Source organism: Furipterus horrens, unplaced genomic scaffold (genome assembly GCF_987537825.1).
Source record: "Furipterus horrens unplaced genomic scaffold, mFurHor1.1.pri manual_scaffold_1, whole genome shotgun sequence".
In the NCBI taxonomy this organism is placed as follows: Eukaryota; Metazoa; Chordata; class Mammalia; order Chiroptera; family Furipteridae; genus Furipterus; species Furipterus horrens.
In genome coordinates, this window is record NW_028327171.1 from 190,529,319 (window position 1) to 190,556,962 (window position 27,644).

At 40.8% G+C, this 27,644-nt stretch overlaps 1 protein-coding gene and 1 pseudogene across 8 annotated transcripts in view; one reads left to right on the forward strand and one right to left on the reverse strand.

Annotated features, from left to right (window-relative positions):
- The first annotated feature begins 300 nt into the window (after positions 1 to 300).
- CFLAR (CASP8 and FADD like apoptosis regulator) overlaps positions 301 to 27,644 on the forward strand; it is a 43,742-nt gene continuing 16,398 nt past the window's right edge. For 2 of the 8 annotated variants that reach the window (XM_090282566.1, XM_090282576.1), the window contains exons 1-9: positions 302 to 397; positions 642 to 2,346; positions 11,743 to 12,137; positions 17,324 to 17,429; positions 19,146 to 19,281; positions 20,043 to 20,128; positions 23,514 to 23,571; positions 26,444 to 26,493; positions 27,220 to 27,301. In XM_090282566.1, the coding sequence (XP_090138692.1) occupies positions 11,791 to 12,137; positions 17,324 to 17,429; positions 19,146 to 19,281; positions 20,043 to 20,128; positions 23,514 to 23,571; positions 26,444 to 26,493; positions 27,220 to 27,301 (865 nt within the window). In that variant the 5' untranslated portion in view covers positions 302 to 397; positions 642 to 2,346; positions 11,743 to 11,790. Of the gene's footprint in view, positions 398 to 641; positions 2,347 to 5,746; positions 5,842 to 9,252; positions 9,616 to 11,742; positions 12,138 to 17,323; positions 17,430 to 19,145; positions 19,282 to 20,042; positions 20,129 to 23,513; positions 23,572 to 26,443; positions 26,494 to 27,219; positions 27,302 to 27,644 lie in introns of those variants that run through there. The other 6 variants (XM_090282533.1, XM_090282514.1, XM_090282559.1 and 3 more) reach the window with 6 other exon arrangements.
- LOC150022494 (cytochrome b-c1 complex subunit 7 pseudogene) lies at positions 16,509 to 16,967 on the reverse strand (annotated as a pseudogene).

Consider the following 27,644-nt stretch of genomic DNA (forward strand, 5'->3'; position numbering starts at 1 on the left):
TTTCTGATTCTAGTAATTTGAGGCTCCCTCCTCAGGCCCTTGGTCAATCTAGCTAAAAGGTGGTCAATTTTGTTCACCTTTTGGAAAAAATCAGCTTTGAGTTTCACTGATTTTCTCTATTGCTTTTCTCTTCTATATTTCATTAATTTCCACTTCAATCTTTATTATTTACTTCCATCTGCCAGCTTTAGGTTTAGTTTGTTTTTCTTTTTTCAGGGTCTTAAGAAGATACGTGCATATGTTTTTTAAGGACAGACTACGCTCCCGTAGAGCAGTGCCACGTCTGCTTCTGGAGTTTCGGTTTCTTTTTTTTTCATTGCTGCGTTTCTGAAGCATCCGGGGGAGGGAACACTGAAAACTCGCAGCACCGTAGGAGAGACCTGCAGTGGACAGGACGGTAAGTGGCCCCTTTCAATCCTCAGTTCCAAGCCTCCTCAGACTCCCAGATCTGATTTCAGGTTTTAGTGTTCCTGTCGCCCTGGGTCCCGCTTGCTGCCTCTCTCGTCCCTCGCCCCTCGCCCCTTGCCCCTTGCTTCAGCTCTCTAACCTCGAGCTTCCGGAACTGGCCCTGGGGTGGGGTGGGGTGCTGGGCAAGGGTCCGGAGAGGGGTGGGCCTTTTGGCAGGTGACTCAACCCCACAGATTACTCATCTCTGGTTTGCCCGTGGGCACTGGCCGGGGCGGAGTTCCCCCGCCCACCCCCATCCGACTCCCACACCACCTCGCCTTGCTGTCCCCGCACCCCGGATTCCCATGAGGGCTGCCAGAAGCGGCGGGATCCCTGGAGAGGTTCGGTTCGCTGGATCCTCTGAATCCTCTGGACCAAATAATCCTTGGCCAGCAGTGGCGAAAACAAGCCGTGAGCTTTGGTGGCAGGTCACCAGCGTCCTGTGAACTTCCCTTACGATCGTTTTTGAGAACTGCTCACTACCTGGGCGAAACTGTTCAAGAGATACGGCCATTTTCTTCCCGAAAAGTTGTCGAGAAAGGCTTCTTGCAGTAATACATGCGCGCTTCCCTTTATTTGGAGGGAGAAGCGGGCCTGGCAGGAATTTTTACTCTCTCGAGATAGCGTGAAGTGTCTCAAAGCAGTGTAATAATAGTATTTTCCCAAGTTGCAAGAAATGCTTGCCCTGGGGAAGTTCGGAATAATAAGATTTATGTAAAACCTTAGAAAAAACTTGATTTCAAGATGTCCTTGTGTGATGGTGTCCGGATTTGGACAAAAGGGCATGTTCTTTTAAATATTAACAGTGGATTGCAGCAGAACAAAGGCCACTGAAATTCAGACTAAATTTTCAGTTCAAGGAACAGAAAGTAAGGTCAAGGACGTTGAAGCTCTCGCGAATATTCTCATTTGTTGACTTTGAAATCTGTTTACCCAACGAGAGGTAGTGTTAACTCAGGCAAATCAGGAAAGTCCGAAACTCATAACCGGCTCTGACTAGCCCAACCTGCTTTAGGTAAGAGATTTCGAATAAGAGGGACAGAATTTTGGGATTTTTCCCTCTGGTGGTTCTTTTACATAATCTCACAAAGGAAAGTAGTTAGAGGAACACCAAAAAACTTGGCCCAAGTCCAGAACAACCCCCCCCCCCAAAAAAAACTTTCGTTTGCCTTATTGAACTTTTTGTTTTTATAACACTTGTTTTGTTCACAGATTCTCGGATGTTCTGATTAAAATGGCTTTTTCGAAGACTTCATGTTTTACATTCTGTTTGTAACTGATATTTGCACGTCCTTTAACTATCTTTACACCCTGTTTTACACACCCGCTTTCTTAGGTGAATCCATTGGCAGGTCCGCAGGGACCGGGTGCCACTTGCACCCTTGGGGGTCTTGCACAGGGGGCATTGGGAGGATAGCTATGGGCAGGTTTTTCTTGTTTAAAGCGGTGGCAGGGCGCCTACGGGAAACTGAAACTAAAGAATGTTTTCGTTATTGAGACGCCCCTGGCGCACTCACTGCAGCTCTCATGCGCTTGGTAGGGGCTCAACAGCAGCGCCCACTCGTTTTCCATTTGCTGCACGTAATTTCCCCGGGCGCCAGGGAGTTTATTATCCAGAGACACGTCTGACCCCCTGCAGGGCTTTTAAGTTGGGGGGGGGGAGGGTTCGCAAACCTAGTTCGGAATGGGCGGTACCTCCCTGGAGGGCTGCACGGAGGAAGCTCACAATGCTCAGCCCCAACAGGTTTCGGGACGCCTACCCGGGAGGCCACCTCTGACGCTATGTCCCAGTTTCTCGTTCCATCCGAACAATTTTTAACTTCGGTTTTTCGGAGCGACAGGTCTGAGGGCACGCTTCCCAGCGGAGATCCAGCTGGAAGAGCCGGCCCCTGCCCTGGTGTGAGTAGACCAAGAACCCTGTCCGCCTCTCTTCTTTCGACCTGCGCCTCTGTGCTGGCTTTGCCCTGGACTCTGGGGTGTTGGGGCACTGCCCCCCGATCCCGGCAGAAAAGGATTAAGTCTCCCGCTTTTTAAAATCTCCGGAATGGACTCCGTTTGGTTATTTCTAACTTGTAGAGGCCCCAAAGCTAATTAAACTCGTGTTTATGTACTGAAATGCCTCCTTTCCTCTTAATTCATTATAATCCTACCAATATTAATTGAGCTTCTCTAGGCCAGGCAGATTTCTGGGAGCTAGGAACACAGAGATGAATCTGAAACTTGGTTCCTTTACCCAGCGGTCAACGTCAACTCACATTGGTTTTTGCTTTCCTAACTATAAACCAGTGAGGCAAGAAATACTACTATTATTGAAATGCCCTGTTTCTCCTTTATGTTCAGCTCTTGTCACCTCATCTTGGACGACTTCACAACCCACCCAGTGGGTTCCTTTCCTCTTATACTGTCATATACTCAGTGGCTACCTTTGCACTTAGTAGGATTGCACTTACCACTCTGTATAGTCATAGTTTTTTTTCCAAAAACTTTTCAGTTAAATTGTATTATAAATATCTGGGTTAAAATACATGCATAGTAAATAGAGGAAGCCCCCAGGAGTGCATTGCTTAAAATAACTAAAGGTTACAGTCTTTGAAGTGTTTTAAAAATATGTACTTTTCACTTTTTTCCCTTATTTTCTTTGATGCTATTTCTCCAATTGTATTTCAGAGCTGCTGTTTGTTTGTTTTTTTTCCTATTAATATTTCTGCTTTTCTCACGTGGAATTTCACTCCCCTCTGACATCAGTGTTTCTAATGAAAAATTTTTTTCTTCTAATGACCACTTTTCTTGTTCTTGAGAATGTGTGTATCCACAGTTTACATTTTGTTAATCTGCTTGTTCAGAAGCCCAAATGTTTTTTTTTCCCTCCTCAACTTTGGGTTTAGAGAAATAATTTTTCTTTGGCCCCATGCACATACAAATGAATAAATGAATCTATATATATATATATATATATAATATATATTCTTGCATCTTATCTTCCCAGTTAAAACTGCTTCTCTTCACCTGCACTTTGTACTTTGTTCTGTATTATGTTTCTATTATGGTCCCTACTTTTAGCCACTTTGTCTTTTTTTGACCATTTAAGTTTTTGTGCAGAACAGACAAAAAGTTCCTTCATTATTTTCCTCCTATTCTAGATATTGGATTGTCATCTTTAGTAATTCAGTAATTGTGAAAGAACTAAGCTCCACCAATTTTATACCAAATTTACCTGCATATTCAAGATGGTGACCTCTTCTGCAGTGAACTCTTCAATTGGAGAAATTAACCAATTATTATTTATATCAATTTTTATTGTAATTTTAATATAATTGAAATATTCTCTTGTAGCCACTGGTTCTAAGGTTTAAAATATGTCCTAGGGTAATAGTATCTGATTTTACAGGTGGGAACTAAAGCTTCCTGATCTACTTGTGAAATTCTAGAGTTTTTTTTTTTTTCTTGAAAACTTAAAAAATTTTTCCTTTTGCTTATATATCTTTTCTCTTCTTACTTGAAGCTTTCAAAAATAGTTTTAAAGTCAATGATCTTTGCTGTAAAGAGTAGACAGGAGACAAATATTACCGAAATTCAGAGAGTTGGCCGGTTGCTTTTTTTTTTTTTTTTCCCCAAGGATTTGAAGTTTCATTGTAAATTGATTAATCCAATAAATGCTACTCATTGTTCTCTGGTTTTTCTCAATAACAAGAGTGAATACAGCAATAAGCTCATGGAAGATTAGTTGTGTATTAAACTTATACCATTTTATACAAGGTGTTAGTAATTTTGAGGATGTCAGAAGACTATCCTATTTGAGAAGAAAAATTTAAATTTCAGGCAGTTCTGAGTTCATCTTAGGAAAATTATACTGCATGCAGATGACAGGCCTAGAGGTTTGGCAAAGATGGGAACTTCGACACATAGATCTTACAGTTTTAGAAATTGTGATAATTGCAAAATATAAATTTTTAGCTAAAGGTATGGGGAGGTGTACCTTTTGCTAAAAGGCCAGGAGATGTCTGGTGAGCTTGGCTGGAGACACTGTATTCTGCCAGCTCCCAGAATGCCCTGCATGGGGGCTTACTAGCTCTTATACTCAAACAACAGCATGGTTACCCCATATAATTGTATAAGTTGTCTTTTACAGGCTCTGTCTCCTGGATCTAACAACCAAGTTCCAAGTAAGATACCTTACTCCACCACCAGCCCCATCTTGCTTCATTGTAGGTTATGAAAGGATAAGTAGACATTACACATGTGCAGGTCTGCTGTAGCTGTGTAGTGATGACCAGTTAGTTGGTTCCAGGCCTAGGAGGGTGAGCTTGGCAGGCCTGGCCAAGCTACCACAGCCTAATGAAGATGAGTAAGAACGTAAACTATCCTCAAGAATCTTAACCACATTCGACAAGTATCCAATTAGAATAAGATACATGCCAGAAAAGAGTAAAACAATGCTATGCTATGACGTAAGAGGAGACAGGTATGACTTGGAGATCAAGACAAGCTTATGGAAGACGTGCCTGGAAAGATGGGATAGAATTTTAATAGGCAGAGGCTGAGAAAAGGGAAGGAGCTTTCCAAATGGAGGCAAATACTTGAGCAAAGATCTTGGGACAGAAAAACACTGTGCAGGGAACATTGAGATTTTTATTTGTCTTGAGCTAGATTATATGTTGGGCAGAAGTGGGATAAAATGTTAGGTGTTTGGGCTCTGTATGAGAAGTTTGCCCTAGTGAAAATTTAACTTTGGTTAAGAAGGAGTGGGCCACTATATAAATGGATTTACCTTTATTGTCCCAAGTGACTCTGCTCACGTTTCTGTGTTCAGTTAGATAATTCATGATCTCTTTTTGATCTATATCCTTTCTCATTCTGTGGTTCTTTCATTCCTTCATTTTCTCCAGCCTGGATGCTACTGTTATGAATCAGGGAAGTTATCAGAGGTAGTGTTACATTGGAATTTGTGAGAGCTTCCCTGAGAGTCATGGGGCTGAGCCTCATCAAGGAACTTTATAAAATATACCCTCTAATTTTCTGTCATTTTATAATTGAGAAGGCCTATTGTTTGCAGGCAATCTGCTATACGTAATTGAAATGCACTGCTTGTGAAGCCCAAGTAATTTTTAATGTGTATTTTTAGCCACCAATGCATAATAATGGTTAGTAACATCCCAAATTGAAATGTGTTTATGCTTCAGCCTAAGTACATGGCCTTTTAGACTCTGTTTGGTATGTATCCTCTGCATTTTAGAAATTCCAGAAACCTTGTGATGCATGACCTCATTTTAAATGTGACATTTTAAATGACATTTCACAGTTGCAAGAGGAAAGATGGGTTCATCATATTAGCTGCTTGAATTGTTCCACACACAGTCCACATCCACAGATCCTGTACATGAGTGGAGAAGGAAGGTGGGTTCAGTTATGTTCAGGGTGAATGCACAGAGCTCCTGTGAGATGGCCACATTCTGCGTGGCCCAGGGGGTCATGTAACTCCTTCTCCTTTTTGAATCCTCACCCGACAATATGTTTATTGATCTTTAGAGAGAGAGGAAGCAGGGAGGAGAGAGACAGACAGACAGACAGATAGACGTTGAGTGGTTGCCTCCTGTATGCACCCCTACTGGGATCAAACCCGCAAACTTTTGGCCTATAGGAAGACATTCCAACTAACTAACCTACCTGGCCAGGGGACCCCTTCTCCTTTATCCTTTCATAAACTTCTGGGTGACCCCTTCAGGGACTTTATGTTCATATCTCAGTGGAGATTCCCAGACACCTGAAAGATGCAGGGTTTACATGCTGCCTCCTGCAGGTGCTGGGCAGGGAGGTTTTGGGTAACTACATTTATTCCCCTACTGTGGTTCAGTGGACATGACCTTGCTTTCATGGCATGCCATGACTTGCTTCCAGAAGAGGAGCAGTATAAAAAGTGGAATCTTAAGTATGTCATGGGATAGGTTAAAGTATGATGGGAACCAGTTATGCTGGTTGCTCTGCTACTGATTACAGAGATTCTTATGTGCTTTGGATACCAGATGGTTTGGAGGCAAAGTTGACATTCTTTGAGAAAGATTGAGAAGCCTGGCTGAAGTGAAAAACATTTCATCTTCACCAATTAGAACTAATGCTGGATGCCAGGGAGTTATGTACTTGGTAGAAAGCATGACTGACCAAATCTGTGTGGGTTCTTCCCAAGAAAGCTTTACACAGTAGGAGATGCTTCAGCTGGCCCTGAAAGCTGAGAAGGTTTTGCTAGGCAAGCAAATAGAAGAGGAAATCTGGGCAAAGGCACAGAGTATGCATAGGAAAGAACTTCTTGTTTGGTTGAAGCCAAATGGTAAGGTGTGTGTTAATGAGAAATGAGGGCAGGCACTGGACCATGAGAGACCTTGACTACAAAGAAAATTGGAAACTGCAATGGGAGATGAGGAACCACTGGATTAGGGAAGTGACTTAAAGTGACTTCGTACAAGCATGAACTTCAGAAAGTTTATTCTGTTAAGAGATTGGTTTGGAGAAGGTGAAAGCCATAGGCAGGGGGGACAGAAAGGCCAGGGGAACAGTCTGAGTGACAGATAGCTGCTAGGGCACACCCCCATTTAAGGAGCAGGTGCAGAAAGAGGGTGTTGAGGAGTCAGAGATTAGAGAGGGACTGGGTAGGATACAGAGGTGTGAGGTCAGCCAAGGAGCAGAGTTTCAGGGAGGGGTTCATCTGCAGGTCTTGGATTTGGACTCTGAGAAGTCACCAGGGCCTCTACACCAGCACTGTCAGCAGGAACGGGACACTAGAGTGAGAAGGGGGAGGCATTCACCTCTGGCACACCATTTAAGGGGGTGCTTAAACATTCAGTAATCCAGATGAAAAATATTTTAATGCGATATTTTGAAAAAATTGGCATTAGTGCAAAAAAATCCATCATGCACAAAATATCAGAGTTTAAAACAGACAGCATTCATATTACTGATTTTTCCTTTGTCAGGGTCTGGTATGGCTCTATACAGAGTGTCCACATGTAAAGGCTATGGGGGAAGGGAGGATGCAGGGATGCATATTGAGGAATGAATTGAAATTGAAGTAATTGAAGCACCAAGGGCAGATTCTTCCTTCTTAAAGGCCCAGCTTCACATGAAAGAAGAAAATTGAAAGGATGGTCTGTCTAAGAGGATCTCAGGCTTAATAATTTTTTTTTGTATAGATGGAAGAGACTTGAACATGTTGACAAGATGAAGGGAGGAGTCCCTAGAAATAGGGAAAGACTGAGGAAAGAGTAGGAGCTCATGGAGATGGAAGGGCCCTTAAGGCATAGGTGGCCCTGAGTGAGCCCAGGGACGACAGGTGCCAGCCCCACAGTGGGAATGTGGAAGGTTGCAGGAGCTCGCTCCTGATTAGTGGCAAAGTCATCTGATGCGAAGGGGCACCAGTGGGTGGTGTTAGAGTGGAAGAACGCAGTGAAGGTGGAGCTCTTGTGAGGATGTGAGAAAGGAGCTGACCAAGGTCCTGTGAAAACAGTTGCGGAGCAGCAGGAAGTGGCCTGCTGAGGGTGAAAACCTCAGAGTGGTGGTGGGGTCTTTTCCCATCCCTTCAGCAAGACTTGCTACACTGGACACATGAACGGAGGAGGCTCACCATTGAGGATGGGATGCGAAGGTGACGAATCAGCCTGCTTTCCTGGGACTGAGGAATTTCCTGGGACAGAACTTTTAGTTCTAAAACCGGACAGTCCTGGCAAATCAGGACCGGTTGGTCACTCAAGGTGTTGCAGAGCTGGTGGTCAGAAGGAACAACGGCAAGAGAATTGGGGGTGCTAGCTGGGGAGGGTTTGTAACATATGCTCTAGATCCAGTCTGGGGAGAAAGGGAAGTGAGGCTATTACTTGGTTGTAATTTGTGAAAATTCATTTAACAAATAGCGATGGAGTGCCTACTATGAGCCAGGCACTGGAGTCTGGAGTCCATGCAGAAGATTTAACCCAAAAGAAGATATAAATGTCCTCATGGATTATCCTTCTGTGGTGGCAAATGTCAGTTGATCCTCAGGACCCATTCTCACTTATGTCCAGAGGGTGGAAAATGGCAGACTGGATTTCTGCGGCTTCTTTACAAGTAGGATGTGAATTTAGTTCTGACAGTTAGGTGCATTCAGGGCAAGTTTATAAACAGAAGTTAGGTAGATTCCAAGAGCTGGTTGGCTTTTCTTAGTTTCTCTGCTGGCAGGCAGGCCGTGGCAACTTGGGGACTTGGGCAGCAACACTTCGGTGTCCGATCACCAGGTTTGGAGAGTTGGGAGGCTGGTGTGGTGGCGACGGGCTGCCTTCTGATTGCTGGGTCAGTGCAGGTGCTCTTTTTGTTTTTTAAATCCTCACCGGAGAATATGTTTATTGAAAGAGAGAGAGAGACAGACAGACAGACATCAATGTGAGAAAAACATCAATCAGCACCTGTAGGTGCCCTGACTGGGGATCAAACCTGAAAACTTTTAGTGCAGAGGAAGATGCTGCAACCAACCGAGTAACAAGGCCAGGGGTCACTGTAGGTGTCCTTGAGCTCAACGCTGTCAGTGGCAGCCTCCTGATTCTCCACTGTCTTGGCCAGGACTCAGCCTATCTGAGAGTCCCAGGAATCTTTCTTGGATGCCCCCCAGCCAAGAGCCCCTTTCTCCAGCCCTTGCAGCAGTTTTGTAAACACCCATATTAAATGCATTTCTAATGCAAATACCTGGTTTTGTTTCTGATACCTGGCACCCTTTCTATTAGCCGGTTGTAGAAACTAACTCCTGCAATTCAGATCATCTTTGTTTAAGTGATAATTGGGACCTTCCCATGACGTCCACTTGGGAAGTGAAATTGGAACTGGTCTTAGGTTTTAAGTCATCTGATTGTGAAGATCAGGTGCAGTTTGTACTAGGGTTGGGGTGTGGATAAAAAGGAAGGCGTGGTTATTGCATTGAAGTTCAATTGTCAGGGGGCCGAGGGAAGAAAAGGAATTTTTAAAGAATTCTAGAATATTCACACAGATGCCAGTTTTGTCCGGTTAGAAAAGGCTTAAAATAGTTGAGCGAAATGAAACTAACATAATGTTGATCAGGAGGACTGGGATTTTGAAAGCAGAAAAGAAAAAGACTTGGACTCAAATAGCTCTTCTGTCCTTCACCTCAGTGAGGCGAAGCGAGCGACTCCAGAGGAGGTGAGTGAAGTGCTGAGCAGCAGCAGAGGCCGGGTGGGGCTGCGGGTGATGGGCAGTGTCCTTTCACTGAACTCTAAAGAGCTCATTCTACCTGCTGCCACCCTTCTTCACCCTCTCCACCCCATCTTTTGAGTCAGGTTAAATAACATCTGACCTGTTCTTTTTGAGGATGACTTTGGGATTCCTCTAGGCTTTGTTGTTCTAAGGTTTATCTATACCTACACCAAGGAAGCTCTAAAAGCGTTCTGAATGCCGTGAGATGGGAGTATGGAAGAGATAGAAACTAATTTTTCATTTTAAAAGCCTATAAGTTTTCCTTTTGGCTTACTATTATTTCCTACTTTTATTCTACTGTGGTCAGAGAATGTGGCGTGAAGTATATTTATTTTAGTACCTGTATACCTATTGCCCTGCTTATGAAGCAAAATATTAGAAATTCAGTCATTTCCCTTCTGCATTTTTATCTAGTCACATTCCATTCATCCTGAAATGGAAAATAATTCAGTATTTATCATTACTATGTATGTTTTAGTATTTTCACTACATGCGCGCACACACACACTCCCTAAACAATATACAGGGGTGGGGCAAACAGGTTTACAGTTGTGAGTATGTGAAACACAGATTTTATTCTAGTAGTATTATTTATTAATTATTGTATTATTTTTCATATGAGCAACTGTAAACCTATTTTGCCCCACCCTTATGGTATTATTTTTGAAACATTTAGGATAATCTGTGCTTTAGCAATTTGCTTTTTGCCTAGGCAAAAATATTTGTTTTGTTTTGCTTTTTGTTTGAGATTCATGTAGTTCTGGTTCATTTTCAGGGCTGTATAGTACTTCATTAGAAGACTATAACATTTTATTTAATCTCTTGCTGATAGGCTGGCCTATCACTCTACCACTCCAACCCATTTTGACTTTCTAACTTAATTATTTCCCTTTTTTTATATAAAATTTTTTTCTACTTATGTATTTTTATTTAAGATGCCTCAAAACTTTTGTGGACTGAGATTATATATAAATAAAAATTTATTTATAAATAAAATAGAAGCAGTGTTCTGTTTACTAAATATAGCTAGATAAATATGTAAATATACTGGCATGCAAATATGTAGCAGTAGTTAGCAACTTGCAGTTGGGTTGTGTTCCCAGTGATTTTTTTTTTGCTATGATTAACTTCTAACCTGACATATTCTCTGATGGAAACAGATAAGGTACTCTCCCAGAACACAAACACTTTTTAGAATGTAAAACAGAAATTAAACTTCAGATAGTGACTGCCATTCTCAGCTTAAATTTTGAAAGAAAATCGGTTGCTTTCCAATGGAAGAAGCTACGAATATACCCATGGCATGACCCCGCTCCCACCCAGATCCCATCCCAGGACTGGGGTCTTTCCCCAGATCTTCTGTTCCCCCTTCTTCCTTCCACTGGTACCATCAGGAACTCTACTGGTAATTGCTGCCCTGAAGCAGAGTATTGAGAGCCAGGGGCCTCTGGCACTTTCAGGGGAGAGGGGAGAGGTTCTTCTGGTCTGAAGAGGTGATCAAAATTTGACAAGGTTCAGCTGTGGTGGCAGGTCTTATAAGCATTCATGATGAAGCTGTGAAAAGGGCCTGGGACTTTGGGAAGACGGCGGTTAAGGTTTCTGCTTACAGGTAGAATGAGGGGTTTTAAAGTAGGAGAAAACTGGGAAAAAGGGATGGAGTAAGAACAGATGCCTCTTTCTCTTGTCATTTTCATACCCCACAAAGAGTCCCTTTTACCAGGACCCAGGTAAGGTCACTGGTTTCTTTTGTGTAGTCAGCTGCTTAGTTATTGGACTTTTCCTCCTCCATTGTGATTTCCCCTTTACTATACATTCTAATTTTTGATAACGCATGTGGGGGTTTTTTGGAAAAATTTGTCTCTGGTTTCATTTCATTTAAAATGTAAATTATTTTTTTTGTTTTGGTTTTGGATCAGTTTCTTTGTCGGTTGAGGATCACTTTTTGTAGACTTAACAATATGAATATGATCTGCTGGGTTTGAGAGTCCAGCAAGAAAGGAAGAGCCCATATTTTGAATTTTAGGCGTCAGTTACTTTGATAAGAGGCTTTAACAAATTCCCTTTTAACCACAGAACTCCTCCATTGGAAACAATTCAGAGAAATGAAGAAAACTATCAGTAATGAAGTCAGTAGCCTCATGGCCTTCTGTTGACTGGACTAGAGTTTTATTACTGTCCTTCTACATGATGGCTGCTGAGGTCATCCATCAGATCGAAGAGGCGCTTGATCAAGATGAGAAGGAAATGCTGCTTTTTCTGTGCCGGGATGTCGCTGCAGATGTGGCTGCACTTAATGTCAGGGACCTTTTGGATAGTTTAAGCGAGCAAGGAAAGCTGTCTCCCATGGCCCTGGCTGAGCTGCTCTACAGAGTGAGGCGGTTTGACTTGCTGAAGCGGATTTTGAAGATGGACAAAATGACTGTGGAGGCCCACCTGCTCAGGCACCCGCACCTTGTTTCAGACTACAGGTAATCCTGAGGCTGGGAGGGAAGAGGCAGTCTAGACTTCTGAGCGAGAGAAACAAGGACAGTAAGAAAAGCAGCCTCGTTACTCTCTCTGCTCACTGATCCAACTGCTCTGTAAGTTACTTCATTCCTTTAAACTCTTTGAATTTTTTTAAAAAAACATTTTATTTATTTATTTTTAGAGAGAGGGGAAGGGAGGGAGTAGAAGAGGGAGAGAAACATCGATGTCGGAGAGAAACATCAATCGGCTGCCTCTCATATGCTCCCTGTTTGGGGGGATCAAACCCACAACCCAGGCATGTGTCCTGAATGGTAGTCAGACCAGTGACCTTTCTCTTTGTGGGACGATTCCCAACCAACTGAGCCACAAATGTTAGGGCAAACTCTTTGAATTCTTAGATTGTGTTTGCTTAATGTAATTGGAAGGGATGGATGGTATGTGCTTGCCTGACGGATATAATGAGAAAGATAGCAATGACTAAAGACCTAATAATTCTTACCAGCCTCTGTGAGATATTCAGTGGCCTTTGTTAGCCTGATTTTGTATGATGTCAGACCTGACAGTTTCAATACTGAGAAAGGAAGTAGGTCTGACAGTGATCTTCCCGTCTTTGTAGAACTCTGAGATCCCTCGGAAATCCCCACTGGTCTTTCCTTTGATGAGGAAGCTAGTGGGTTGGGCTTCCTCCTTGTGAAGTCCCTGCATCCAGACGTTGTGGGAGGCCAAATTGAACACCCCGGCAAGTAACCACATCTCAGCTCCCTTCAGTTCAGAGAGGAATGTCTGCTGGTGTCCCCTTTAGTTCAGACAGCCTTTAAATTGTTCTTTCCTTCTGTTCTCACAATACTCTTGGAGGTTCTGGGGTCCGCAGAAGCCACCAGAAAAGATGTTTTTGGGGAAATGAAGAGAACTTATCTTAAGTTAGCAGATCCTTTTTCTTCAGACCATTAGCCTTTAGTTATATCAATAATATATCTTTTGAGATGATGCGTATTATTAAAACTTTATTAAAGAGAGTTGAAAGCAGTGTGGGCCTTGGAAAGTCTGACACTTGAGGTCTGAAGGCCTGACTCAAGCCTCAGAACTGTCGGTTACAGGCCTCATAGGCCAAGTCAGCCACCAGCCACTAACATTGGTTGAGTTTTTTTTTCCTACTTGTAAAGCTAAGAATAATATAATACCCAATTTCACAAGTTTGTTTGTGGGGATCACTTGTGATAATTTGGCATGTGAAGTACCTTTTAAAACTGTGAAGCAGTAATTGCTGCTGTTGTATTCTTGATCCTCTTCCACCTCTCCAACCATCACATAGTAGCTGTAATCTTAAACCCTGTGGGGAGGCACCAACTGGATTTTTGTGAATAAGTTAGGGGGCACGCTTTCAATTTTCTGTTTCCTGTCTATGGTGAGTGGAGGCAGTTTCTAGAGGCCTCTGGGCAGAAAGGCCAGGCAGTGGGAGCTGACTGCTAAATTCATTTATTCATTTCTTCAAGGGCTTTTTTTGTGGGTTGACATATGCCAGGAAATTGGGAAGTGCTAGAGCAAAATGAATGAAGATTCTTCCATCCTCAAGACTCTGAGAGTCTAATTGGGAAAACAGCTGTTTAAGCAGTGATGATAATTTTAACGTAACAATGCTAATCATGAAGCGTCCTGGGAGCCCTGATAAAGTGTGATGATAGCTCTGACTGGAAAGAGGTGACTGAGTCAGGCCGGGCTTTCTAGACCAAGACATCTGCGGTCACAGTCCCAAGGCTCTACATGCCTTGTACCCTTCGAGTTTCAGAGTGGGCTGGAGCATCCCAGGTGTTACTTTGCTTTAAAATCTTGCGGCTCAAAGAACGGTCCCTGGGTTAGCATCACCTGGGAGCTCATTAAACAGAGAAGACAAGATTGCTTTCAGTCCTATTTCTGTCTTCATTTTAGTCATTCAGGTTCTTTAGTTATTTCTTTATAACTTCTGGGGAACAAGGGGATCTTTAGGGAAGTTTTTATTCTCTGAGGTGTTTTCAGAGCAGTTAGTTGGAAGAGAGATACCATCTCCTATTGAAAATGGGAAAAATGAGATTCCTTAAGATCTCTTTCTGGTGTAATCTAGGCTTTCTTTCTTACAGGGGGTACATTGAAATGGGGACAAGAATTAGTCTTTTTTAATGTTATTAAAATTGTCCCAAATTTTCCCCCATTGCCCCCCTCATGCAACACCCCCCCAACTCCCTCAGTAAATCCCCACATTGTTGTCTGTGTCCATACCTCATGCATATGTGTTCTTTGGCTACTTTTTTCCTATGCTGCACTTTATATTCCCATGACCATTCTGTAACAACCAATTTGTCCTTCTTAATCCCTTCACCTTTTTTGCCCATTACCTTGACACCCCTCCCTTCTGGTAACCATCAAAACATTCTCTGTATCTGTGAGTCTGTTTCTGTTCTGCTTGTTTGTTTATTTTATTTTTTAGATTCAATTTTTGGTAGCTATGTATTTATTGCCATTTTTTGTTCATATGTTTGATCTTCTTAAAGACCTTTCAACATTTCATATAATACTGGTTTGGTGGTGATGAACTCCTTTAGCTTTTTCTTGTCTGAGAAGCTGTTTATCTCTCCTTTGATACTAAATGATAGCTTTGCTGTGTAGAGTAATCTTAGTTGTAGGTCCTGGCTTTTCCTCACTTTGAATACTTCTTGCCAATCCCTGCTAGCCTGCAAAGTTCCTTTTGAGAAATCAGCTGACAGTCTTATTGGGACTCCTGTGTAGGTAATTCTCTGCTTTTCTCTTGCTGCTTTGAAGATTCTCTCTTTGTTTTTAACCTTTGGCATTTTAATTATGATGTCTCTTGGTGTGGTCCTCTTTGGGTTCATCTTATTTGGGACTCTTTGTGCTTCCAGGACTGTGTGTCTTATTTCTTTCACCAAGTTAGGGAAGTTATATGTCATTTTTTCAAGTTGGATTCCAATTTCTTGCTCTCTCCTCCTTCTGGCACCTCATGATGTGAATGTTGGTATACTTGAAGTTGTTCCAGAGGCTCCTTACAGTATCCTCAATTTTTTGGATTCTTTATTATTTTTGGTGTTCTGATTGGTTGGTTTTTGCTGCTTATATTCCAAATTACCGATTTGATTTTTGCCTTTATCCACTCTTGATTTCCTGTAAATTGTTCTTTATTTCAATTAGTGTGTCTTCATTTTTTACTGAATCTGTTTTATGCTATTGAGGTTCTCATTAAGTTCATTGAGCATTTTTATAACCAGTCTTTTGAACTCTGCATCTAGTAAATTGCTTGTCTCTATTTTGTATAGTTCTTTTTCTAGAATTTTGTTCTGTTCTTTCATTTGGGCTGTGTTTCTTTGTCTTCTCATTTTTTTCAGCCTCCCTGTGTTTGTTTCTGTGTATTAGGTAGAGCTGCTACATCTCTCGGGCTTGGTAGAATGACCTAATGTAGTAAGTGTCCTGTAGGGTCCAGTGGCAGTAGTAGGTGTCCTGTAGGTTCCAGTGGCACAGCCTCCCCTATTACCCAAGCTGGGTACTTGAGATGCGCCCACTGTGTGGGCTGTCGACACCCTCCTGGTATAGTTGAGCCTTGCTTGCCATGGGCACATTAACAGCAGCTGCTGCCTGTGTTCTGTTCAGGGTCACACAGCTTAAGCTACAAAGTGATCTGCAGACAGCTGCTACTTGTGCTGGGTTTGGAGGTGCCTAGGAGGGGCCAAGGTGTGGACCAAGGCCAGCTGCTGCTAGTGCTGGGCCAGGAATAACTTAGTGAGATGTGTGGGACTTGCTGAGGCTAGATGCTGTTTGTTTGAGAGAATTTAGGAAAATGTGAAGCATGAATCAAGATAAGCTATTCCTACGGAAAAACCACTGCAAACAACCTGGGTGTGCCCGGAAGTTAGGTGGTCCAGGGCCTCAGGAAATCATCAGGGTGGGGCAAACAGTGTTAGCCAATTTGATGGAGTCTCAGATATGGTGTGTGTGTCTGCCAGCTCTGTGACTCTGTAGGAGAAGTGCTCAGAAAAGGAGCAATGCCCTCTGCCAGCACTTCTCTCTGCAAAGAAGCTGCCCCCCAGCTCTTGCTCTAATGCTGGACAATTTAGTTCCTCCGCATATTGTCTCTGATGTCTGCAGTCTGCTTCTCTAGTGCTGGAGGTCAGAGGGAATAAACCCGAGTAATTCTGTGGATGGGCCTTTAAGAGGAGCTGCCTGAGACTCCTTCAGTTTCTGTCTTCCACAGCCTCAATCCCCACTGGTTTTTGCAGCCAGAAGTTATGGAGACTTATCTTCCTGCCACTGGAACCCTGGGCCGAGGGGCATGATATAGGGCTGGGACCCCGCTCTCCTGAGATATCCTTCCTGATTTTTTTTTTTTAAAGTTATAATAGATATTTATTTTAAGTAATATATTTGCAACCCAGATGGTTTTAAATTGTACATTTCAGGTTTAATCGTCATTAAAATACTGAGGACAGATGTATTCACAAATTTCGATTATGTGATTATTTCTTTGCCCATTCTTCTCTTTCTTTTCTTTCCCGAATGACCTCTTTCAGGTATGGTTCAAGGTAGGGTTTATCCTCCTTGTATTTTGTCCACTGCTCTTTAGGCAAGATCTGCTGCCTCATGGACAGGTCCAGTGCCCTCTTAATGCAAAACATCCTGTTGTTATAAAGGTTCTCAGGAAGTCTTCTTATGGCTTCTTTTACATCATCATCCACATGTATTGTATCATCTCTCATTAACCCCAGTTTATTGAATCCTGTAGCACCGTAATGCCATTTTTGAATGCCTTCCAGCCACCGGCCCGATGCTGCAGCAGCTGGCCTGCTCGCCATTTTGACAGGACACTGCCTCCTTCCTGATTTTTATCTGCTACTCATGGATGTGGGACCAACCCATTCTGCATCTCCATCCCTCCTACCAGTCTCAGTGTGGTTTCTTCTTTAATTCTGTAGTTGTTGGACTTCAAGTCAGCTCTATTTCTGATGGTTCTGAATGATGGTTGTTCTATAAGTTAGTAATATCGATGTGATTGTGCATGGAATCGAGCTGTGTTTACCTGTACCACCATCATAACCGGAAGACCAAGAATTTGTCTTTTATCCAATTATTGGCATAGAGGAGGTGTAGGCTCTTGGTGTGTTCACTGGAACTGGTATCTGAATTTTAAAGAAACTTGTCTGTTTTACAGGGTGCTGATGACCGAGATTGGTGATGATTTGGATAAATCTGATATATCCTCATTAATTTTTCTCATGAAGGATCACATGGGCCGAGGCAGGACAGCCAAGGATAAGGTGAGTTTTCTTTTTTTTGGTTTGTATCCCCAAGAACTTCTCAGAAGATGGAGGATACTCTCTACAATGTGAAGAGAGGGAAGCAGACATTTGAGCAGGGAGGCCCAAGCTGGGGGTGAAGGCAGAAAATGGGAAGAGTATGGTTTTTTAAATTAGTTAATTAAAGATTTTATTTATTTATTCTTAGAAGGGAAGGGAGGAAAAAATAGAGGGAGAAAAACATTGATGGGTTGCCTCTCATACACTCCCCAACTAGGGACGGGGCCCACAACCCAGGCACATGCCCTGACCTGGAAGCAAACTGGTGACCTTTTGGTTTGTGGGATGATGCCCAACCACCTGAGCCACACTGGTCAGGGCATTTTTTTAAAAAATAATAATATCGATGGTAAGAAAATTGGTTTATGAATTGAGAGGCAACAGGGTGATATCTTCTGGTGTGGCCCTGATTGTTTCTTTCATCCATGTATTTTATCCTTTTTTTGTGTTAGATTCATAGGCCTGGCGTATACATCAGTTTTTCTCCCCAGTTTGACAGATCATCTGGGAGAGTTAGGTAGTTCCATCTGCTCATGCTGAGTAGAAACAGGTGAGAAGTGCTAATTCACTCTCATCTCGCTCTCTTACTTCCATGCCTTTCTCCTCAGCTAGCTCAAGGTCAGTGTGGAGTCATTAGGCTGCATGTGGAGACGTGTCCTTATGACTGATATATGTGGGGAATGGCATAGTAGAGATTAGGGGTGGAAAATCAGGTAGGGGTGAAGATCTCAGGGATGTTGTGATTGCTGGAAAAGTATTTAAATTCCAGCTGGCCCTGTCTGGTACTGCTGACCAAAGGACAGGCCAGGAAGTGCTCAGGTCTCTAGTATTTGACAGTATATTTATAAAGGACCTGCCTCTGAGGGTAAGTCATTGCTTGAGGATTTCCTTATGTTTCTCAAGGATTACAGTTTCTGAAATCCGGGAATGCAGAGTGACTGTATGCACCCACCATCAATTGCAAAATGAGAAGGAAAATGAAAAAAAAATTGAACATTTTTTTTTTGTATCCTGTAATCAACTTATCTCCCAATCATTTATATAGATTTAATTATGATTATATTTAAAAATAAACATAGCGTTTAAGTAAACAAACGTTAAACAGAAGGGAAATAAAACTAAAGTAATGCCTGTTTCTGCAATGTAGTTCTTTCGCAGTCCCTGTCGCCCAGGGTAAATGAATAGCAAATGTCTAACCTTGAGATTTTGCACCCTCATATCCTCTGAGTCATAGTGAGTTGGAATGCCCAGCAATGATTAAAATGTATCATTGAGATTTTTCTAGTAAAAACTTTCCCCAAACTACCTTCTCTCTTCCTTTTTCAGGAAAGCCCTTAGAGTTTTTCAGTATGACAATACCAGCTTGACTTTTTGAAAGAGAAAATACTCAGGAGGATTTTACTATATTTTTAGGCCTGCTCTCTCACCATACTCCTTGATGACACAAAATGACCCATGTGTCCATCCCCAGTCTAGGTACAGGTTGACCACTAATTGAGGAGTGTAATATGCACCTGACATTGGAGCGATGATCAAACAGAGGTCTGGTTTAGCATCACTGAAGGTCTGAAGGCGCTCCACTTGTCACCTTTTCTTGGTGTTATAAACCATGGCCCATGCATTTGGGTCTTCATAGTCGCCCTGCTGACATTTATTTCTTGCTGATGGCTCTCTTAGAGCTTCTTGGATCTTGTGATGGAATTGGAGAAACTGAATCTCATTGCTCCAGATCAATTGGATTTATTAGAAAGCTGCCTAAAGAACATCCACAGAATAGACCTGAAGACAAAAATCCAGAAATACAAGCAGTCTGGTGAGCAGAATTTTGGTTTCTCAGTGGTAGGTTTGGTTGGTAAATATTCATTGTTGGCTTGATGTTTGGAATAGAAGCTGAATGTTCACAGCCCCGAGTAGCCTGTGATGAGAGATCACATTCCTTTATATCCTTCATATCCCTGATCTGCTGACTTCATCACCCCATGCCCATGACCACAGAGTTTTGGCCTTCCTCAACATGCCGAGAGGCAGTTCTTAACACTCCCACCTTCAAGACGAGTTTGCCCCCCTTTTTTCTGCACCAGTGGACCTTCAGGGCTTTTGAGTGTATGCCGAGCCCTGTGGTCAGTGGTTGCCCTGACCACCACCCAGTGCTGGGCGGTACCCTATCACTGGGGTCTCATAGCTGTCTTGCATGTGTTCTGAGTTTCACAAAACTGTCTCATGAAAAAAGGCAACTTTTCTGCTGATAATCCCTTCCTCAGTAAAGCCTTCTCTCTCATGCCACCCCTCCCCCATTGTCTTTTAGACTTAGCTTCAATTTGGACTCTGTTAGCAGTCTACAGACTGTCCCCACCCGCACCCCCACCCCCAAATTATGATAGGACTAGCATTTTTAGTCTATTCTTAAAGACACTGGTAGAAGAGTCATATGATCTGATATTTCGAATTAAGTAAGGTGGCTGGAAAGGTTAGGGTATTTTGAAAGATGATGATTCACCTTGACTGAATCATTGTTGAAGATTCATTTGATAATAATTGGTAAACCTTTACTCAATACCTCTCTTCTGCTTACAGCTCAAGGAACAGGAATAAGTTATACAAATGCTCTCCAGGCATCTTTCCCAAACCTGAGTCTTAAGGATCGTTCATATACCTTAAGGGTGAGTCTGGAGCAATTGTATGGAATCCCAGCATGAAACAGCTTCAGAAATTTAATTAAAATATACATATTCTTACACCATGTACTTTAATATCTGAAAAAATTGTGAAAGAAATGTGCATTTGTTTTAATAAGATGTATAACTTCTTATGCTTACAAGGCAGTTGTTCACTGAAGTGATTTTGAAAATACGGAGAAATAGAAAATAAGAATAGACTACCTCTATCCTACAACCCAAAAATAACCACTATGATTTCATTATATTCCTTTCTAGTCATTTTTCTATGTCTATTTGTGTATTACATATACAACTGAACATTTTTTCATTGTTCATTTGCTCCTTTGAAAATTTAGCTTTTTAAATAATATGGGGCAAGGTATGCCCATGGACAAAAAAAATTTTAAATGGAACTAAAAGATTTTTTAAAGCATGTTTCCTCCTAGAAGGAGCTGTAATTAACTGTTGTCTTCTCTAATCATCCAGAGATAGTTTATGCACATATCATATTTCATTTTTGTTTTATGTCCATTGTCCTGATTTGAGAATTCTTGGAAATTATTCCATATGATTCCTATGTAACTGCCTCTATTGAATCATTGTTTTAATGGTTACACGTGGTTCTACTTTCTAGATGTATAACAATGTGTTTAACCTTTTCTTATTTATGTATGTGTATTTAGATTATTTCTAATCAGTTGTTACTATAAACAGTGCTTCAAAATAAATACCTTTTATTTACCTCTCTGGGCATTTGCTTTTTATTGAGCTTCTTTTAATGGTCTTGGCAAAAGTATTTTTGTTATTGAGAGATGTTAATTGATTTGTGAACATAAATATCACATAGTGACTTCTGGTTTTTGTGCTAGTAGATGGTGCCAGGTATTCTCAGGATTGTTCTTGGGTTAATTTTTTATCCTGAGAAGTTAATCTTAGTGTAATCTATCCTCATCCTCATATAAAGATATGTGGAATGTGTAGTGAGGACTTAAACCACAGTGCAATTTCATGGTTAAATTATAAACACTTATATATCTAGCCCTGTGTTATAAATAGTTCATGAAGAACATGAGCTGTGAGAGATACCACTGAGCAATGGAAATCAGAGCTAAAATGGATGTTAAGGATTATACCATTCAGCCCCTTCATTAAACAAATAAGAAAACACAGCCCTACAGAACGTTAAGTGATTACCGACCTCCAGCTATCAACAGAACTGGGGCCAGTCCCTGCTCCTTCCTCTACACCATGGTGTATTTTAATAAACTACATACCAGACACGCCATCACTTAGATATAGCTATCATTTTTCAAGAATCAGTTATGTTTTCTTTTGTCTTCTTGAATCTTTGTGATACAAAATCATGAGATGAACCTGATTTAGGATGCAGATCCAGATTTTTCTGAGCTTTCTCTACAATTGTCTATCTAATATGAATTATATTGCCATTCTTAGTTAAAAGCCTGCCATATTTTTACTATTGACTTTGTTTTGTTAATGAAAGTAGTTGTATTCATTGCCTATGTAGCCTGTTGAGAACTCACATGCTCTGCGTGTGAACTTCTTAAATTTTCTGTATTAATCTGTGACCCTGATCATTCATTCATTTAGTAAGCAGGCACTGTGACATTTGAATTCAGTGAATTTCTCACAAGATTTAGGAACTGAATAGCTGGATATTAACTAATACAAGGCTGCAAGTGTTTTAAAAGTTACAGTGGCATTAAATGACACATGATACCAACATATTATATAATATAATACTTTTCATTTTATAATTTTTCACAATATAATGCTTTTAAAATCTAGCTTTGATTTAATGTTATATATTTTTAATAGTATGTAAAAGTGAATGCATATCTATGTCGGGCTTGAACTTCTATCTAACATCAAACTATGGCCAGGTCACGGGTTATTAGGGATAAAAGCAAGTTACATGCTTTTCTTTAATGTAGACACATACTTAAAGACACAGCTTAATGAATAGTCTACTCCTCTCTTTTGGCTAGGATAGCTTCAGAGGAGAACTTTCATTTGAAAGCTGTGCGTATCAAATGGTTGACAGTATGTGATATGTGTACCTTACACAAGACCTGTCATCTGAGAAGAGAAAGGGTCGGTTCAATCTTTCATTCTCTGATCAATCCCACTGTAGCCCTCAGAAATGGTAGCTATTATCAAGGATCAAGCCCACATGTGGCTTATGTATAGCTAGGCAATTATAGGAAAACAATAACTGGACACTTACTAAGCACTTCCATATTCTGGGCACTGTCCTGAGTGCTTCATATACATTTGACTTTCACAAAAAATTTATAAGGTAGGTACTATTATTGTCCTTATTTTGAAGATCAAGAAACAGATGTATAGAGGTTAAATAACTTGCTTGAGGTTATGTAGCTATTAAGTGACATAATTGAGATTTATAGTGAGGTTTGTTTGGGCTAGAACTCCCACTCTTTAAAAAAAAAAATTTTTTTTTTATTGTTTTTCAGTTATAGTTGTCCCATTTTTTCCCCCATTGCTGTCCCCGCACCCAGCCTACCCATTCTCCCACAGTCATTCCCCACGCCGTTGTCCATATCCATGGGTCATTTATACATGTTCTTTGACTAGACCCTTCTCCTACATATACCCCTTCTCTCCCTCTTCCCTCCCCACTGATAACTGTTATTCTGTTCCTTGTTCAATTTTGTCCATTTGTTTGTGTTGTTCATTAGTCTCCTGTATCAGGTGATATCATATGGTATTTTTCTTTCATTGCCTGGCTTATTTCGCTAAGCATAATTCTCTCCAGTTCCATCCATGTTGTTGTAAATGGTAGAAGTTCCTTCTTTCTTTGTGCTACATAGTATTCCATTGTGTAAATGTACCACAGTATTTGATCCACTCATCTACAGGTGGGCCCTTAGGTTGTTTCCAGCACTTGGCTATTGTAAACAGTGCTGCTATGAACATATGGGTGCATAAGTAGAACTCCCACTCTTAATCATACGTACATTGCCTCTATGTTAAAGGATCAGGTTGAAGGTCAATTGCATGTTCGAACAGCTTGTTCTATCTTGGTGTTCTTAGAGACACTCTACCATAACATCTGACTTCACTGAGCTGATTTGAATGAAACATGCTAATATGGTAGTTTAGCATATTTACACATTAACTGTATTTTCATTTCTTGAAAAAAAGAGTTGCCTTGTCCTTTGGTTACAAGATATAGGATTCATGGAGTTAATGGCTCTCACTATTTGTCTTTAGATAATTTAACAGTGAATGTGATATTTTTATTTTTTCCTGGGTAAAAATCTTACTGAGTTATTTAAAAACATTTAATATAATGTGACTCTGAAAAAACTAATAGGGAGTGTGACCTTATTCTTTATATTTGAAGCTTCAGAATGGGAGAAGTAAAGAACAAAGACTCGTGGTGAAACAACCTGACATTCAAAGTAAGACTAACTTTTCTTTATGTTCATTCTTTATAAATGCTTGACTGTTCTATTATAAAAGGTTTTATTTTTTTAGAGGGCCATTTTCTTTATCTATACAGTCTAACTAAAGCTCCCCAAAAATAAAAAGCTGTTAAACTCTTAAAATGTATTCATCGGCATTTGTAGTTATTTACTGAATTCAGTTACAGTATTTGAACTTAAACACCTCTTACTCTATCAGCTTCATCATCTTGGCTATATATTTTTAAGAGATGTGCCATTTCTACTTGAAATGGAACAATAACCGGGCCATGTTAAACATTAAGCCAGCCATGGTAATGAACCATGTTAAAGCAAATAGCATGTAGCAGAAAGAAGAAAGGTTACCAGTGTCTTGTTTTATAAGCCCATTCAATAAATCTAGGTACTCTATAGATAACATCCCCCTCCCCTAAAAAGAAAGAAAAAAATACATAAAAAGCTAGTTATTTCTACCTGTACAATCTCTCTCGTCTCTCTTAAAATATCAGCACTCGGTCCCATCTTTTTTAAAAATTGTATTTCTTTTGCTTGTCTTGAGTCCTCATTGAAGTGAGGGATGAGACGTTGCAGTGGAGATGATTATGCTTCAGAACTCCTGGAGGCAGGCAGGGATTGATAGATAAGCAGGTAAGGAGGGTTTGCTCAGTCTTACCTCAGGACTTTGGACTTGGTCCTTTGTGCAGTGGAGATCCTGAACATTGGATTAGGGCAGTGGCCTGATGGAAGCCCTCTTTGTAGAGCAGCCTCTGTGCTGTCTGCATGTACCTGGAAACAAAAGCATTTTGCCCAGATTAGCCAGATGGTGAAGTTCATGCCTGTCATTTCCTACATAAAATTCTGCTCTCCAGGAAAAGCTACTGAAAAACGAATTAATTCCTGAAGCAACAACATTTCTTTTTTTCTTTAAAGATTTATTTATTGTTTGTTTATTTATTTATCTTTAGAGAGAGGAGAAGGGAGAGAGAAAGAGAAGGAGAGAAACATCAATGTGTGGTTGCCTCTCATGTGCCCCCAGCTGGGGCCCTGGGCTGCAACCCAGGCATGTGCCCTGACTGGGAATCTCAACTGGTGACCCTTTGGTTCACAGGCTGGCACTCAGTCCACTGAGCTGGCACTCAGTCCACTGAGCCACACCAGCCAGTGCGCGACAGCATTTCTTAGAACACTGGTGAGGTGGTGAGAATTAGCATTCTGAAAGCTGTTTAAAGGGAAATAGGAGACCTGGTAGATTTGGATAGGAATTAAAAACAATCCATGTTCTTTCCATTGTGCTCCCTAATGGCAGGTTTATCCTTGATTGGAATTATACAGGTGAGGTAGGTGAGGCTCCCCACACCCTTGATGATACTTAGGGGAGCTAGTTACCTGCTTTTGCCTGGACATGGTTTATTTGCTAATAAAAGAAGAAAGCATTCTGATAACTTGACCTAACTCTAACAGAAATTTAAAATAATCATATCAAGTATTTATATTAATTTGGATTTATAAGTTGATTTCATCTGAATGACGATGATAATGATAACTATAATTTATTAAGCACTTACCAAGTGCCTTAAACTGAGATAGGCATATTACATAGATTATTTTGTCATTTGTTATTCTGTTAATTCATGATTGCCATAATTAACAACATGAAGTGAAAGTTCCTCTAAATTCCAAGTATGAGACATAACCACTATTAATGTTTGATTTACATACCTCTAAGACACTCATTTTTGGCAGGTAGATATGTAAATATATGAACACAAATACGTATTTTAAGTACATTGGATCAATATTATATTATTTAGTAATCCATTTTTTACTTAATATAGTCTGCATATCTTTTTATGTCAAATATGTAAAGACCTCTCTTATCCTTTTTAATATTGCATAGTATTCCATTATATGTACCATAATTTATTTACCCTGTTTCATCCTGGTAGACTTTCAGTTTTTTCTAGTTTGGGGCCATTATAAACAGTCATTTAGTAGATGCCCTTGCACTATTATTTCTGTAGGATAACCTTCCAGAAACAGAATGTTGTTTTAAAGGGTGTTGCTAGTTGTTTTTTAAAAAGACTGTTTCAACTTTTACAGCTTTGGTATTTGACAGTGCTCATTTCCCGCAGACCTTATCAATTCTGGCATTATCTTTACCTATTTTTAGATGTTATTTCTCATTTTTGCAACAGTATTATAAAGTAGGCGTTGGTCTGTTCATCTTAGAGATTTAAAAAAACCCTAAAACTTGAGGAAGAAACTTGCCCAAGATCACAGAGCTTGTCAGTCCTTTATGGCTCTAAAACTGGTGGTTTCTCTACCTTCCTGGGCTAATAAAGCCATTTTTACCTAACAAAGTGTGCTTTAGGCTCATCTACATTTGTTAAGCTCACTGTCTTCTATCTTGCCATTGACATTTCATTTTATGATTTCCCAATATCACTGTACTAAGAAAACATGGCCATCTGTTCAGTCTCTAAGGCTTTTCCCTTGGGTACTGTCCACAGTTCTAGCACATATAGGAAATATTGCTATTGTTTGCAGTGAAGTTATTAGATTCTCACTATCAGGTTAAAAACTCACCAGTCACCTGGTCCTCACCTGGAGAAGGGCAAGGGAGAACCTTCTTTCACTTGCTACTTAAGCAGTTTTTCTACATAACCCTGTTTAGCATGGAAATTTGGGTTTCCTTATCAGTTTTTCGGTGCTAGGTTGGAACCTTGGGGCTGAGGGTAGCTGGCTGAGAAAAGGAGATAGCAAAAGAAAATAGAGGAAGAGATGATTGTGACGTGAAGAAATGCAGCCAGCATGGGAGTGGGCTTAGTTCTCCTTTAGCTTTGTCAATGATTTTTATCTCATTCTCTAGGAGAATCAGTGAAGACATCCATTCAAGAATCAGGAGCATTTTTGCCTCGGGTATGGAATAAATTATCTGATTTGGTACTGGACCGTGTGCACAGTTTCCGTGGAGAACACTGACTTCCTTAAAAATATGTGTCTATGAGGAATTGTTTTTTTGTTACAATAAAGGGATCTTTGAGAGTGTTATTCTCCTGAGTACTCTTCTCAAGGGGAACCTTGGTTGTAGCAAAGAAAAAGATGTTGAAAGTGGTTTGCGTTAGCAGAATTCAGGAAAATTCCAGCGTTGCACTTCTCTTTTCAGTTGCGTGATTACTGACCAGGAAGCAGTGACACTGAACCCTGACTTGTTTTGGCTTTTTTTTAGGCTGACAACCTCTTTTCTGTAAGAAGAGGCAATAGAAGGCCTCCTTTTGTACTAGTTTGGAAAGGTATCACTTGCACAAACTCAGATTACTGAGAACAGAGGTGATCTATCTTTCCTCTCTTTTTCAAACTATCTTCAACCTGCAAGGCTAAGAAACATGTAAAGAGACTGCAATTCTCATTAAAATTAAATAAAAACTGAAATAGATTGTTGCCTTACGCCCATTACCCTAATAGAAGAAAAAAACTGATATTAATGGGAAATGTCAAGTGTGATGACTTCAAGCTCTGTCTTTTGACTGACTTCCCTGCCCACGGACTGTTTAAGAAAATCCAAAAGGAAAGATGATGTATAGGTGGGACATGGCAGAAACAGCAGGATCCAGAGCCTTTAACAATCCCTGCTTTCTTTTCCAGCACATTCCAAAGGAAAGATACAGGATGCAGAGCAAGCCCTTAGGAATCTGCCTGATCATTGATTGCATCGGCAATGACACAGGTAGGTGTGGGTGCTGTAGATTAACTGATGCCTCCACAGTGAGATCACAGCACAGGCAAACTATGTTCATCAGTGTAATGAGCACTAGCTGCTGTAACAAACCACTGCCAAAATCTGTATAAAGGGGAATTTTCATTCATGTCACAGTCTGGTGTGGCTGGGCTATACCTGACTATTTAGTCAGGGCATTGACCTCTGTTCCCTTAGATTGTCAAATAAAAAAATGACAACAGCCAATGCAATAGCCATCCAGTGTGAATGAATCAGAATTATACCTATTTATTTTTTTGTGAGATTGGCAAACACTATGATATATATCTTCTGGTGTGCCGCAGAATTTCAG